Source organism: Stylophora pistillata, chromosome 11 (assembly GCF_964205215.1).
Source record: "Stylophora pistillata chromosome 11, jaStyPist1.2, whole genome shotgun sequence".
NCBI classification, from domain to species: Eukaryota; Metazoa; Cnidaria; class Anthozoa; order Scleractinia; family Pocilloporidae; genus Stylophora; species Stylophora pistillata.
The window spans coordinates 21,901,068-21,917,752 of NC_142529.1; the positions used below are offsets into that span (position 1 = coordinate 21,901,068).

At 37.2% G+C, this 16,685-nt stretch overlaps 1 protein-coding gene across 1 annotated transcript; it reads left to right on the forward strand.

Moving 5' to 3' along the window:
• Window positions 1–6: 6 nt before the first annotated feature.
• On the forward strand, window positions 7–14,121 carry LOC148720611 (uncharacterized). Its single transcript, XM_088737881.1, has 8 exons — window positions 7–1,044; window positions 1,660–1,804; window positions 7,117–7,142; window positions 8,025–8,063; window positions 9,741–9,811; window positions 10,599–10,698; window positions 12,221–12,266; window positions 13,265–14,121. Exons 2-8 carry the CDS (start codon window positions 1,706–1,708, stop codon window positions 13,385–13,387), a joined length of 504 nt encoding a protein of 167 aa, XP_088594007.1. The 5' UTR covers window positions 7–1,044; window positions 1,660–1,705; the 3' UTR covers window positions 13,388–14,121.
• Window positions 14,122–16,685: the final 2,564 nt, after the last annotated feature.

The following is a 16,685-nucleotide window of genomic DNA, read 5'->3' on the forward strand; positions in this document are numbered from 1 at the left end:
GTGTGGTGTGCTGGCAGAAGGAGAAGAAACAGTTAAGAGTTCAAAGTTACTGTAAAGCTCTGCAGTGTAACCGGTACATGCATATATCCAGCGACAAAAATTGCTTTGAGATATACCATTCACCGGATTACCCATACAAACGTTGAAAGATTGTATACTGTTGAAAGATTTTATACTGTTGAAAGATTTTATACTGTTGAAAGATTGTATACTGTTGAAAGATTTTATACTGTTGAAAGATTTTATACTGTTGAAAGATTTTATACTGTTGAAAGATTGTAGACTTTATTGAAACATTGTAAACATTGTAATTTTCACCTTTTTCAGAGTTTGTTAGGTTTCATTCACATAAGTGAAAGCCTTCTGGTGGGTCAATTGATCTACGTAAGAGCAAATGTACATTGTAGTAAGGATTGTATTATGCTTGGGCATGACAGAAAATGTGTAACTGTGTGACAGAGGGTTGGAGTAAAGATATTTTTCACTTTCCAAGGTAAAGGACGGCTCACTTCACCAACAATTTCATAGCCAACCCTGCTGAACTCCTACTGCAAAAAGTGACATGTTAGGTACATTTTTCATGCAAATTTAACACTTTGATGGATTCACAATAAATATTCATAACTTATTTATTATTGGCTAAATTTGCACCAAATTTGGAGGATTTACAGCTGAAAGGTGTGGGAAAAAGTTCTTCTCTAACATTTTGTCATACATAACTCTGTCAGCCCTCCGACTGAAATATGAAAAATAAATTTGCATAAATTATGCTAATTTGATTCGTGTCATATAGTCATTAGGAGGTTGTGAGCTCCATTGGAGGCAAACTTTTTTTTGTCTTGAAGCCCTATGTAAAGACATCATTCTGACCAATTTTTACAGTCCTAGGTCACATTGTTTGTAAGTTATTAGTAAATTAGTAAAGTAGCATGACAATGGCTGAAATTTGATATATGGGAAAGTGTTAAATAATGTGTACAGGTGTTTGCCCAAGAACATTACAATTCTACAAGAGTGGCTGACAGAAGATGTGCCAAATAACTGGTGAGTGCACATGTTGTTTTGTTTTCTCTTTAAAATATGTGGTTTCCTGTGATCACACATTCTGAGCTTTGTTGTCAATCCAAGATACATGTCCATGTACAGTGTGTTCATTGAGACTCCAATTTTTTTCTTGTTGCAAAAGTTTACATGGAATTAAATTTTCCCCTAACTGTTTCAGATCTTAAAGATAAAAAACAATCTTGAACAAAGAAAATTAAAAGTCAAGCTATAGTTTCAAAAACTTTAAACTTACCTTGGAAATGAGTTTGAATCCCACCATGTATGGAATCCTTATATACCTACCAATAATGTGACAACTGAGGCTTGTTTACTGGTTAGGATTTTTGTTTAGGCCAGGGTCAGAGGTATGTTTTTTACAAACGTATATACTTTTACCATTTTCATTGGAAAATTCACTGAATGATTTGGCAGTAAGCTACAACAAAAATAGTTTTCCATATCAAGTGAATTGACTATTTCCCTCCCTTTACTCTATAAATTAAAGTGTAATACTTATGGCAAAGAAAAATATGAGTACTTTGTCAAAAAACTAAAAAAGTTTGAAAAGGTGTATATAAAAGAGTGCTTATCTGCCTGATCTTGTTCTGTCGACAGGCCAACACAACTTACACCCAAACACAGCTTTGTATTCCTGCCATGCATGCAGTCAGAGGAGTGTGTGTGGGATAAGCTACCTGCTGTACCACCTACTCAGCAGCCTGATGACCTGTTGATCTTTAGTCCAGTACCGCAAGTTAAGGTACGGTACATGTGTAGGGGGTTGATGTTGTAGGAGACATGGTGGCTTAAGGTGGCTAAACACAGTTTTCACACGCGCTTTTGCTGATGCAATTCAGCGCGCACACAAGGATTACAAAAAAAACAAACATGCCGTCAATAGAGTGGTCATTTTATTTACTCAACATGTATCCGCACTATCTGTGCTATTTTTCTCCATAGTTGGCGCAGTGTATTGAGGGCTTTAATTTTTTATTACAAAGACATGTTAGAAAAGTTAATGGTGCAAAGAACCCAGCAATTCTCAGCTTTTTCATTGTTACCGAAAGAACCCAGTTAAATGCAGCACATATTTAGTAAGTATAAAATTGCGATTGAATGGTAAATTGGTTTCTCGGAAATATCCCTATTTCTTGAGAACCACTCATTAGAATTTCATGAAATTTGTCATGAAAATATTTTAGGAAATAAGTAACTGGAGTGTTGAAAAAAATTGATATTTAACAAAGGATATTTTAGATAATCGAGTGAACCTTCAACAAGGGATAACTAAAGATCTCTCTGTTAAATTGTTAGCAAAATGGTGTTAACTTGTGAGTATTGTTACAAGCTTGTTGCATGCAAATTATAAAGAAATTCTAATGACTAAATTTTCTACAAATAAACAAACCAGTTTTTGTACAAGAGAAGGAAGCGATTAAAGTACGTTAGAATTCTTGCCTACAAATGAATGTGCACAGTCTGAAGCGTTGACCCATGCTTATGATTATGTTTATGTATTATGATTTTGGCACATCTCCGGACATGAGACATTTTGCATCACAATAAAAACTTTTATTACTGTGGAATCCAAGAGGCCTTTGAGGTTAGAAAGCAAATCTGTGATATGACTACATTGGATTTAAATTGACAATTTGCACTTAATGTAACTGAATGCTGCTTTATGAAAAAATGTATATTAACGTTAAGATTTACTAAAACTTAGTTTAAATAATAAATTTCATGATAAACATGTACAGGTATATACATTTCTTGGTATATTTGTGTGAGACATTTAAAGTATACTTGTACCCTACATCAACAACAAAGAAAATGATTTTCACCCGCGCAGTATACTTAAAGTATACTTGAATCCAACATCAACAACAAAGAAAATGATTTTCACTTGAGCAGTATCACAAAGGGTACTGCAGATGTACTAAGTAAGTGCAGTACTATTGAAGTATTATTAAGTATGATTGCAGTTTAACCACTACTGATGCAGTATACTTGTAGGATACTTAAAGTATACTTCAAGGCCATCTTTTTTGGTAAGGAGTACCATGAAATGATTTTACTGTTGAATTCCAAGACCTTGAGGGTAACAACAACTTTGGTACAATACACACCTATGCTAAGGTTGAAGAAAAATGTCAGCAAGCAATTTGTGCTTATCAAAAGTGCTGTTGCAATTTGGTCAGTAATTATTATGGCCTTATTGAAGTTTTGGAGAGAGATTATGACCAGCTGCCTAAATACCGAGGGAGGACAGTGGTGAACCACATTACAAGAGTTAAAACATCCAACAGGTACCCTCCTGTCATATTTTAAGACTAATATTATTGGTGTGTGATATTCTGTGGTGGAGTTCTTATTTTAAAGAAAGAATATATTTTTCATGGCGTAAACTGAGGTGGAGCAAATTTTACAGCACATATGAAAAAATTAGGTTTATGTTGTGACCCAAAGTCAAGTGTTAGTTGTCTGAGGTACCCAGGCTGCACCCTTATGGCACAGCCCTGATGTTTAAACCACTTTCTTTGAAATTTTAAATAGCCACTCTTAAGCAATAGGGGAGTCATTTTCTGCATTTTAGAGCTCTTGAAATTGAATATCTCTGTGGTTTACAAGGCACAGAAATCCTGTTCTTTTGCGAAGCCTAAATGTTCTTGTTAATTTTGGGCTGTCTTTGTACAGTTTTTCACTAGGTGGAAAGTATATTTAACAATTATTCCATGAGCGCGCATTGGATATGAGATGATAGATAGTCAACGAGGCACATAGCACCAAGTTGGCTATAATCATCTCATCCAACAAGCGCAAGTGGAATAATTGTTTTATTAAAAACGCCCCCAACAAATTATAATTTTGTAAGAAGAAACCGGATTTTTAGCTCCCTTTTGATTTTAAGCTGACGCGCACGCTTACCTTATTTGTAGATTATAGTATATTGGCTCATATACCATAATGGCTAAGCCAATAAAAAGTCATGAATTGCATTATCTAATGATCCAATTTTTATTAAAGTGCTATATAACTATTTGTTTTACCCAAAGTGATTGATATAAATTGTTACATGGTAAAGAAATAAGATGTATTTACAATGTGTGTTAGGGCAATGAGTGACTTCTTCAAACTTAATCACCTGCAGTATAGCAAGTATACATAGCAGTATGTAAAAGCTGTTACCATTATTCAAAGTTTTGTATTGTTACATAGTAAATAAATAGGATGTATTTACAATGTATGTTAGATCCAAAAGTTACACTCTACATTGCATAGGAAATACATAGCAGTATGTAAAAGCTATGTTACCATTTTTCAAAGTTTTGTATTGTTATGTAGTAAATAAATAGGATGTATTCACTACGTATGTTAGATCCAAGAGTTACACTCTATATTGCATAGGAATTACATAGCAGTATGTAAAAGCTATGTTACAATATTTCAGAGATTTTTATTGTTATATAGTAAATAAGTAGGATGTATTTACTATGTATGTCAAGATAAAAAATCAACCCATGTAACACATAGGTAATAAATAGCTATTTAAAAACTATGTGAAGTTCTAAAATAGATTTTACATAGACGTTTAAAACCTATCAATTTTTTCAATAGATTTTTCATAGTATCAACATAACCTTTACATACCCTACACTATGTGGTTTTCATGCAAAATAGTAGTTATATAGGCAGTCTGAAGCATTGCATAGGTAAAACATAGCTAAACATAGGAAAAACATACCATTAGCATAGGCTTTAAATATGTCTCATTCTACAAGGGTATATTGATGTCACCATGGCAATGGCACATACGTCAGCTTGCAATACAATACAATACAAATTGAATAGACTTTATTTCAAGAGGGTAGGATGTGATAGTAGTTAAACTGATGATCCTGTGGCCCTCTACCTCTGTACCTATATATACAATACTATTAAGTGTTATTTGATTACAGAAAATCATTAATTAACAAAGAATCTAAAATGGCGCACTGAAATTGTTAGTTTCTATCTGGCTTTTTAAAAGAGTGTTTATTAGTGTCTTTTTTAAACTTTTTTGTGTCTTTAGAGTTTCTGAGCGTTTTCTCTAAATTATTCCAGTCTTTGATGGATCTAACTGTGAACATTCATCCCCCTTCGGTAGGGGTGCTATATTTGGGGCAGCATAGGTTTAGATTGCTTTAACGGGTATTTCTGGAGTGAACATCAGAATTCAGTTGAGGCAGAGATTTCAGGTACTCTGGTATTTTATGGAGCATTCTCTTGAGAATTAATGCGCATCTGTTGACGTATGCCTCTTGATAGAAGGGAATCCAATTTAACATGTTGAACAAAGGAAATGTGCATATCTTAACTTTCAAAAAAACAAAGTTTGTATTGTTAACTTGCTGCCAGTTTTGGCGATCGAGAGATCAAGGGTTTTAGAGAAAATGGTGAAAGATACAAAGGTATCAAAAACTGTGTTCAACTGTTATTTGATATTTTTCTTTATTCTTGTCACTAGTCTGTTTGACATTGTATTGCTGTTGTAGGGAGAAAATTTGTCTTGGTCACTCAGTGGTGGTGGGAGGGGGTGCTGGGAATAGATTAGCATCCCATCTAGGCGGAGGTAGAATACTCGTCATCATTTCATGCCACAGAAACCTGGGTTCATGAAAACTGATTGCTCAATTTTGGTGTCATGTTTTTCCACTCTAAGACTGGCTATTAAAGTACAAGTCAGTTGTGATTGATCACTTTTATTCCATTAGCAGTGTTTAATTGTACATGTAGGTTGTTCTGGTTTGCTTGGCTTACCGTAGTAATGTTCTGAGTAAGTCATTTGTAATGTAGGTGTTGGTAGCTGTAGAAATCCTGTCAGTGCTTTTATAAAATTCTTTTTATTGTTTATAGAAATACAAGCCCCAAAACCAAGATTCCAGTCATTTGTTGAGGTATGATGAAAAATGTTTTTTGACATGCACCTTTTTTACAAAGAAAATAATGATTATTATTTTAAACCTCTGATTGCATGCTTTGTCATTTGACAACTGGTAAGATGCTCAACCACTGAGCTGCACACAACATTTATTTCAATGTTTGAAGAGCATTTTTATTAACCCTCTTCACCCTTACATCAGTATGCATATTCTCCATACTGTTCTCTATACATTTCCTGAGGTGCTGACAAGGAGAATTTGGTTAACAATCAAGAGCGTCTTTAGTTGGAGATTATTTCCTCTATTCTCGTGAACTTAATGTGTGATTCAGGGGTGATATTGTAAGGAGAAATTAGATGCGGGTAGTCATATACAGTAAACTGTAATACTCCACGGGATTAAAATACTTCGTGCATAGAACTTTCTTAATGACATGCCACGAACTTGGAATTTGCACAATAATTAAGTTGAAATAGTTTCGTGTACATCTCTTGTTTTTATTTGTACATATAGGCAGATTCATGCTGACGTCATTGTTTACATTTTTGCTCATTTGCATACAGCTTTGCGTAAAGAAGGAAGCATGTTAGATACAAATTGACTTCAGGCAGCTCTTTAGCTAGAAGCTAGAAAACCTTAGTACATGGTGAAATTTTTAGCTCTTTGGGTGTAATATTCAAGGAGAAAATTTATAGTCCATCAAAAACTGCAAAATTGGGTGGCAAATGCACTAATAAGCTCCTACATTCTATGTAAAATTTTGAGTTTTTAAACCCGTGTTGCACAAAAAGTATTCAATGCATCAGGCTCGTATTCATTGGCGGAGTTAATCATACTTTGACCTTTCGATATTCAGAACTGATTTATTTTTAGCTCCATCAGAAACTGAATTGCTTTTGCTAATGAGGCAAATATCGTAAACAAGGATTCCCCTATAGCTTATCAATTCATGTTTGTGTATTACTCTTGTACTTGTACATGTAGCAATCAGGTTATTAGCTAGAACCTCAAGTCTTCAATGGTAAAATGTTGCCTCTACTTGACAAAACAAGTCCCTCTCAGGGGTTATTTAGAGGAAGTGCTTAGAAATATGTTAAATCTCTCTGTTGTTGCAAACTAGTTTTTCATTATTTTGTTGAATTTTTTTTCTCAGGAGGAGGACAGAAGATGCACGCACAGGTCCACTGTTTTGTTTGTCTTATGGAATGAATTTAAAAATGACAATTATAACTCAGGTTTAGTAGAGTTATTGAAGGTCTTTTCACGCAACTGATGAAATAGATTTTAACCTGCTCTACGGTAAAGTTTGCACTTGAGCCAAATGGCCCCTTCAGCTGGATCTTATCCAGGTTTTCAAAGCATAAAGCAACTAGAAGTATGACTGTACTTCCCCCTGGATAGGATGTCAGTTGTTTAACTTGTTGCTGTGGCCAATTTACAATTTCAACTTAGTTGATATAACCAAATTACCTTGTTACCCCCACCGATGCAGCACCACAGTTTCTTTAGAAACTTCCAGCCTTTATTCATTAGTCCATTGCAAGGTTAACCGTCGCATTTCATCACCCATCCCTGACAGTTCACCCAAACCCATTAACACTCCTGGGTAGAGAGACACTGTGAAAATTAAGTGTTTTACCTAAGAACACATTGCAATGGCCCAGTCAGGTCTCAAACACGGAGCTCTTGACCCAGAATTTAGTGCACTGGCTAAAAGGCCACTGTGTCCCCCACGTGAACTCTGTATAAGAAGGTGAACAACACACCCTAGAGGGAGCAAACTTATCTGTGCTTGCCAGTCTAAATCTCCTGCACACTTTTGAATAAAGCCAATCATAGGCCAGGTACATTTGAAACATGTTTGCTTATGAGAAATGATCATAAACAGGATTTTTAACTATAGTTTGTGGCCGTGGAGACCATCAGAAACATTGAATAGATGTTTTTCTGTGGTATACCAGTAGTTAAAGGAGTTTCTAAACCTTTCAACATAGGCAAGTGTCTGGTAACAGTTTTTTCCTGACTTTTTAAGTGACATAAGATTTTTTTTTTTTTTTTAAGTGACATTGTGAAAACAGAGCCAAGTCTCTCCTCACATGAGTAAGTACATGGATAAAGAACATGATTTTTCACATTAACCCCATCACTCTCAAGATCCATTTAGTAACTCTCTTTACTGTCTGTTATACTATTCTTATGATGTAAGTTCTGAGAATTTACTATTGGATCAACTAGCTACCGTATTTATTCGCCTATAAGCCGAGCGATTTTTCCAACAAATCAAACTGAGAACAGGTAAATTCTCGCCAAGGAAGGGGGTTCGGCTTATAGCCGTGTATTTTCGCCAAAAAATATTTAAGGGTGCTTAACAAGATTCGAAATTCAATGTTTATTCGACTGTAAGCCGAGCGATTATCAACAAACACAAATTTCCGAGATCACGAAGGGTAGGTACATGTAAATCATTGTTGGTTCTGCTCGACGGAAGCTCGAATCGCATAGGAGTTTCATCCATATTGAACAGCCTGGAGAGCGAATGGCCATACCGCTGCCGAAGTGCGATCACGAACCGATGGAACAGGATGATCTTTTCTTCCAGATCTTGTGGGAGTCGCTGGGCCAGGGTTGTCCTAGTGCGAAGGCTGATGGAATGGCGCTTTTTCCATCTCTGGTAGCAACCCAGTGAGGCTTTGAAGTCTAGATCACTGCTCAACTCCTTCGCCTTTAGCCGTAGAATTAATCCGCGTACAGCAATTCCTGTAAAAGATAACAGAGATCAATTGTTTGACTTCTTTTGACGACATGAAAAACTGGCCAATCAGAAGCGGTCATTCCCACGGTTTGTGTAAACATTGCAACACGATCTGACAGATATCAGTTGATCGAAGCTTTTCATTGTTTTAAAGAAGCGAAAGACTTACCTTGACTCCCCTGCTCTGAAAACCAGTCCAGTAGTGTTTGATCCAATTCAGGATACTTTGGCGAAAAGCAGCCCATCGTCTCTCGCTTTGCTGACATTTTAAGCTCACCATAAAACAGGTTCGCTTAATCTTTTCGCCAGCGACGCACCATCGATTCACTAATTCTGTAATCTCTAGCGATGTCGGAGTTGTTCTCGACGGCCTCTGCTTCAGCAACGACGAACTTTCGGCATGATGATCGATTACGATAACTTTGAAAGAGAGCGATTGTTTGAGACAGGATTCTGAACTCAGGTGAATGTTTTGTTATGTCACGCATGGTTCTATTTATTTACACATTAAATTCAACTTATCTGTGATTTGTTGTTACTTTCAATTAAACGACCAATAACAACTGAGTAAATAACCTACTTTTTGGTTACATGTTTCCCGAGGGGGAAGCTCCTTTTGTTTTCGGTTTATGTTAATTCATCTCAGTTAACGACACGCGTGGTGTACTTTGCAATTATTAGGTCTCGGCTTATAGCCGAATGTTTTGTGTTTATTTTTTATTTCAATGCAAAGCTGCTGACATGAAGAAGTTTAGGGTCTCGGCTTATAGGCGAATAAATACGGTATTTCCTAATTGATATTTTCTTTATTCTCATCTCTTGTCTGCTTGATATTGTATTGATATGGTAAGGAGAAGATCAGTCTTGATCACTCATAGTAGTTCAGGGTTGATATTAAATAAATGTATGTAGTATCCATTTTGGAATACACTGAAGATTTCATGGCAAGATAAAATTTACAGGTGATTTTTCCTTTTTTTTTTTTCATTGTCTCACTTTAAGCTTCTTTTCATCTGTTTTTTTAGCATTTTTGAGGGAATGCAGAGAGCTGATATTATTAGACAAGAGATTGAAGATCTTGAAAGGCTGTTACAAGGTAACTGTCGACAAAGGAACAACCTGGCAGCTTTGCCCCACCTTGTACTGCTAGTGGTTTAAAAGAATGCTGCCAATTTTTGAATGAATTGAGATTATTGGCTGTTGTAATAACACTGTACATTTGGTTTTATGACACACAGTCAAAGTGCCCTGCAATAGCAGGGGTTTCAATGATGGGTGATTGCAGGTGGTCTTCTGCTGCCACAAGACCTTTTCATTTTGTCTGTCTAGCCTTCAAGCACTCTTTTTGGTACCTTGTTTTCTTTTTAGTGGGGGGGGGGGGGATAGGATTGTGTTGTGCGGGAGGTCAAGGGTTCGAGCCCCGGCTGGACTAATACTCATGGTCTTAAAATAAGTGAGGAGAATTTGCTACCTTTCTATAATCAAGAAATAGATAGATATTCTAGTCTTCTCGGATAGGGATGAATAAACTGTAAGTCCCGTCTCCTGCAGGGTTAGGGGTAGAGGACGTTAATTTCCCACGCACGAGATTGCTGTGTGGTGGATGTCCTCCCCTGGGTAGGATGGGTGGGTGTTGGCCCTGAAAAGCCCCTATGGGGAGTGGTCAACCTATGTATGTATATATGTATGTATGTATGATTGTATGTATAGGGGAGCACACCCTAAAACCCCCCTTAGGAAAACGAACCTTGCGACTTCTTTTGCATCTTTTTTATCTAGAAAAAAAGATGTTAAAAACCCTGAGTAATAAGTTGATGTGTTACTGGAAGAGCTTTGTTGACAAATTACTGTTTTTTTTTTTTTTTTTTCTTTTTTCATTTTAGGCATTGGAAACCCTAAGGGGTCTTCCTTAGTGGTACGATACCAGCATGATATCAATTACTTGAGAGACATGGCCAAAAACACAGTTGAGGGATATGATTTGTAAGTGATGATTTCATACAAATTCTCTGTTTTTCTTTTTTCCATTTAGTATTTAATCGCATTGATTACCATCTGCAAAATAAGAATGACATCTAGCATTTTTTCCTATTTGGATAAATGCCACAGCTATTAGATCATTTGTATTCTACTGGTTAGCACACCTTTGACTGCAGTCATGTGATTATTTGTAGATATCGTTTTATTAAAATCTGGATCATTGGATAATGCAATTCAAGACTTTTTTTACGCTTAGCCATTATGGTATATGACCCAATATACCATAATCTAATATCTGTATGATGCACGATCCTCGCAGTAGAGAGCGCTATTTATGCAATAGCGAAAATCAGGTCTGTACGGGATTCGAACCACTGACCTCTGCGATATTAGTGCAGCGCTCTGCCAATTGAGCAAACAAGCCAACTGGGAGGAGGCCGTCAAGTTGATTCATAATAAACCCGTGACGATAAATCAGATACAATGAATATATGAAGTTCATATATTTTGAACTGTGGTATTAGATACGTATGATGCACGGTCCTCGCAGTTGAGAGCGCTATTTATGCAACAGCGAAAATCAGACCTGAAAAAAAAAAAAAAAAAAAAAAAAAAAACAGGCCTGTACAGGATTCGAACCACTGACCTCAGCGATACTAGCGCAGCGCTCTACCAATTGAGCTAACAAGCCAACTGGGAGCAAGCCGTTAAGTTGATTCGTAATTTACCCGTGATGATAAATCAGATACAATGAATATATAAAGTTCACTCTCTGCTGAGAGGATCGTGCATCATACGTATCTAATACCGCAATTCAAAATATATGAACTTCATATATTCATTGTATCTAATCTAATATCTCTACATTGTAACATCCAGTTTCTTCTTACAAAATAAAGTCGAAAAGATTTGTCTAATATCTTGGGGGCGTTTTTTTTAATAAAACAATTATTCCACTCGTACCTGTTGGATACGAGATGATTAAAACCAACTCGGCGCTATGCGCCTTGTTGGCTATCTATCATCTCATATCCAACGTGCGCTTATGGAATAATTGTTAAGTATATGATTAAGTTCAGGATATTCGAATAAAGCAGTTGTGTAGAGCACTTGGTCTAATTAATGCATTACTGTACAGAAGTATATTGAACCTTAATGCATAATGACATCCGTGTACATGTAACTTAAAAACATTGACTTTCCAACTCTCAGTCATGTGCGTTATTAACCCTGTTGTTCTATGGGATAGCGATTTTTTTCATGTTTGGCAGGGGCATGGTTTCGCAGTTCAGGATGATTTAAACGTAAACAGCTATTTTTTCCAAATATTATTCTCACGCGGCAAAATTAACATTAAGGAAACCGATAACATTTTCAAGCCACGTTACTTCATAAGCTATGGCACAGTGCTTATCAAAGAAATTTGACTACGTTCTTTTTAAGTAATTATTCGCTCAGTTTTACTTACAGTGCTGACTACATTGTGTATGTGTAAGCTATGGTTTCTTTTCCTTCGTCTTCACAGTTCCCAGGAGGTGCGGAGCCTTACCACAGTAGCTGCCAGTTTTCAGGTAGAAAAATAATATCTCGCACACTAGCACGACAATTAAGCCACGTTTGGGGAGTGGGGATAAATTGTGTTTTGCTTAGTTGTAGTTTTTTTTTCCACAACTCCCATGAGTGATCAAGACAGATTTTCTCCTTACAATCGCAATACAATGTCAAACAGACAAGTGAAGAGAATAAAGAAAAATAGTCCTATCAATTATTGGATTTTTAGTTGATTCAATACCAAATTCTCCAAACTTGCATCATAAGAATTGTATAGAAGATGGTAAGGAGAATCACTAAGAAGATCAATGGAGTGAAAGGGTTAGGATTACCTTTCCCTGTCATGTTGGCATTATTACAGTTGACACACGACTCACTTGTCAAACGTAGCGATCCAGAGGGTTAGGATTACCTCTCTGTCATCACGGCATTATTACAGTTCACACACGACTGACTTGTCAAACGTAGCGATCCAAAGGGTTAGGATTACCTCTCCCTGTCATCTTGGCATCATTACATTTCACACACGACTCACTTGTCAAACGTAGCGATCCAAAGGGTTAGGATTACCTCTCCCTGTCATCATGGCATTATTACAGTTGACACACGACTCACTTGTCAAACGTAGCGTTCCAGAGGACATCTTTTGAATGAGAGAATGTCACCCACACAGAGGTGTCCCTTGAATGATAGTGGCAGATACAATGGGACCTCCGATCAGGGGACACCCTCGTCAATATGAAAACTGTCCACTGAATAGAGGTTTCTTTTAAATGAAAATAACATCTACAATGGAACTTGGAATCAGTGTACGCCCTTATGAATGGAAAAGGTGTCCCTTGAGCAGAGGTATCCCTTCAATGAAGGTACAAGGTTACCAGTCATATCCCCAGTTAGGACTAAAGTTGGTGTCTCTTGAATTGAAAGTTCCCGTTGTACACAGGTTTTACTGGGTTTAGAAAGTGCTATTAAGTACCTTTCCTCAAATTAGCTCTTAAGATCAACCTCTTCACTGCAGGAGGATCTTGTCAGATATCCTGAACAACACGATCAGATTGTGGCGACTATTAAAGAACGACGGGATCAGTGCGTGAGGCAGCTGGCTGACATAGAACAGGAGATCATGGACGAGAGCACGTGATATTCACAAGACAAGGGAGACTGCAATCCAGTGCCGAATTTTTATTTACGGTTCTTAGACGTACCCCTATAAATGCAAGAGATTTAGGGGCGCCTGTTCCCCTCGGGGGCCAGGTACCTCCCATAGGGGAAGGTGAGGGGAGTGCCGCCCAAGAGGCGGACAATTTCAGGCCAGGAGTGCATGAATGTGAGCGAGAACTTTGTTTTGGTGTGTTCAGATTGACGACTGATTACTTTAAAAAAAGAAAATGTTGTAAAACGCAAAGGCAAGCAGGAAGATTAAAGTTTCCTCGCTTTTTTCGAGTTGGGAAAAAGAGCCCGTGTGGCCCTCAGTGCGTTATGGGTGATCATGAGTGACATCAATTCACGGCGACATGTCGTGTTTAAAACTATCGGGATTGAAGATAATAATTAACAATTATTGGATGAGGTAGATCATGATAGCGAGAATTATCAAGGTCAAAGTTTGTGTTATCTACCATAGGCGGAGGCTGAGGCGGATAACACAAACTGATTATCGCTCTCATTATTGGTCTCATGCGAAAACCGAATCTCATAATTGTTTTATTATGCATATTCCTGAGCTGCACTTTTGAAGACAAGAGCGCCTTAAATCTATTTTCTGTAGGTATGACGTAAGAGAATATATATCTCCTAATGTCAATGTGGACGAATTTTTTTGTCTAAACTTGACCTGTTAATGAAAAGCTGAATTAGACGTGATTCGTGAACCAATTTGTTTTGTGTGATGGATTTCCAGTTATTTTATTGTTTTAAAAATGTAGGTGTTGTTCTCCAACGGTTCTGGTTAGCTTTTGACCAGGGTTTTTACTGTACGTAGACTTCAAAGGGATCGATTAAAGTCATAAAGCAGACCACAAGTGGTTCTTGAACAAATAAGACAAGACCTAACGTCCTCTTCGGTCAAGACTAGAAAAGTAAAATATTAGTTCAACGTGGTTCTCTTGAATTTTGCGTGAACATGAAAGAGTTTCGGATATTATTCGTGATACGTGAAAAGGTCATTAAATATTTTTACGTGACCGATTACTACATAGGGGTATAGAGGACCCTCTTGTATGTTGTCGGCGGATCGTGTTCAAATCGAAACTTGAGCTTTGAATTAAAACATTGTATGTTGTCGACGAATCGTCTAGGAGGCCGAGCGAAGACTTCAACTTTGAGCGAAGAATTTAATAATAAATAATAATAATAATACAGCATTTGTAGTGCGCAGATTCCATGTCGATATGCTCAAATGCGCATTACAATAAGAGTTAAGAACTAACCCTAAATCAAATAACATGGAGGTAAAATTCAGAAAATCATATCACTATTTAAATAGTTTAAAACTAAGAGAACTATAATAAATAGGTTAAGATCACAACACACAAAATAATTAACATTTAGCAGACTATGAAAACTAATATAAAAAGGTTAAGATCACAATACACAAAATAATTAACATTTAGCAGACTATGAAAACTATTATAGATAGGTTAAGATCACAATACACAAAATAATTAACATTTAGCAGACTATGAAAACGCATCGCGAAATAAATGTGTCCTAAGTTTAGACCTGGAGTCAGCAACAGTGCTTTCAGACCTAATCTCCAGAGGAAGCATGTTCCAAAGTTTCGGCGCCGCATATGTGAAGGAGCGGTCACCAAGACTAACCTCGGACAACTTTTTAGGGCAACGAAGGTGAAGGTTATCACGAGAGCTCTTAAGATTACACCGTGAAGGTGACTTAATGGAAATTAAAGAGGCTAGATATGTAGGTGCTAAACCTTTAAGAGCCTTAAATGTCATTAAAAGAATTTTAAAAACAATTCGAAATTTAACTGGTAGCCAGTGTAAATTAAAAAGTAAGGGCGTAGTATGGCTGTAGCTACTTTGCTGACAAACCAGTCTAGCAGCAGCATTCTGTATTCTTTGAAGCCTATTTAACTGATAGTCAGGAATACCATACAAAATACTGTTACAAAAGTCAATCCTAGATTACACAAATACATGCACATAAGTCTCAGTGCACCGTCTAGAGAGGTACTTCCGTAAACGCCGAATATTATATAAAGATAATAAAAACAAGAACAAGACAATTTCGTTATGTGGGTAGCCATTGACAATTTTGTGTCAAACCAAGAGCCGAGGTTTCTAGCAGAGGAGACTGCTGAGACGTGGCAATCACCCACTCGTACGCGATGAGAATTAACTTTAGCCAACTGCCGAGGTGTTCCTATAACCAAAAATTCAGACTTATCATCCTTTATAGCTTAAGACTGTCCGTTAACATCCACGAGCGAATATCATCAACACAGGACTCCAAAGCACTTAAGGTGGAAAGCTCATCAATAACGTCACTGGGACAAAAAGAAAAATATAATTGGGTATCGTCTGCAAAACAGTGAACGTCAGGCAAATGCGACTGAACAATCCGAAACAATCTACTAGTGTAGAGTGTGAATAAAAAAGGACCCACTGAAGATCCCGGCGGAACACCACAATCCAAGTTGAATCTTCTTGAAAGTGCACTGTGTACCGAAATGCACTGAGAACGACTAGAGAGGTAAGATTGAAACCATGAAAGGACATTGCCTTGGATACCAAAGGAGTTTTCCAATTGTCGTAGCAGCGTGCCATAGTCCACAGTATCAAAAGCAGCACTCAGATCAAGAAGAAGAAGTAAAGTCACACGTTTATCCATATTAAGTAGAATATCGTTTACGACCTTCAACAGAGCGGTTTCAGCACTGTGGTGAAGGCGGTACGCCCGGATATTGATACACTGGAAGCACATTATTCGAAGACAAATGCTTATGCAGCTGCTCAGCAACAACAGTCTCAGCTATCTTTGAAATGTACTGTAGGTTGTTCACTGGTCTGTAGTTCTTAGGAACAAGCTCAAGACCAGGTTTCTTGAGAAGTGGTCGCACTATCGCAAGTTTCAAGGAGTCAGGGAATGACCCGTACTCATCGATAGATTAAACATCCTTGTAATCCTAGGTAGGAGTACAGCAAGATGTTCAACAAGTAATGTAGTTGGAATCGGGTCAAGAAGACAGGACTTTTTAGGACACGACAAAATAATTGCCTGTACATCATTTGTCGATAAAAGTTTAAATTAAGAAAATGACGCATCAGTAACAAATTCAGCAGGCAGGGTGCTGGATGAAGATCGATGAGCAGTCGATGTGAACAGTCGATGTGATGGATGTCCTCCCCAGGGGAGGACATCCATCACACAGTAATCTCGTGCGTAGGAAATTAACGTCTCTTGCCCCTAACCCTGCAGGA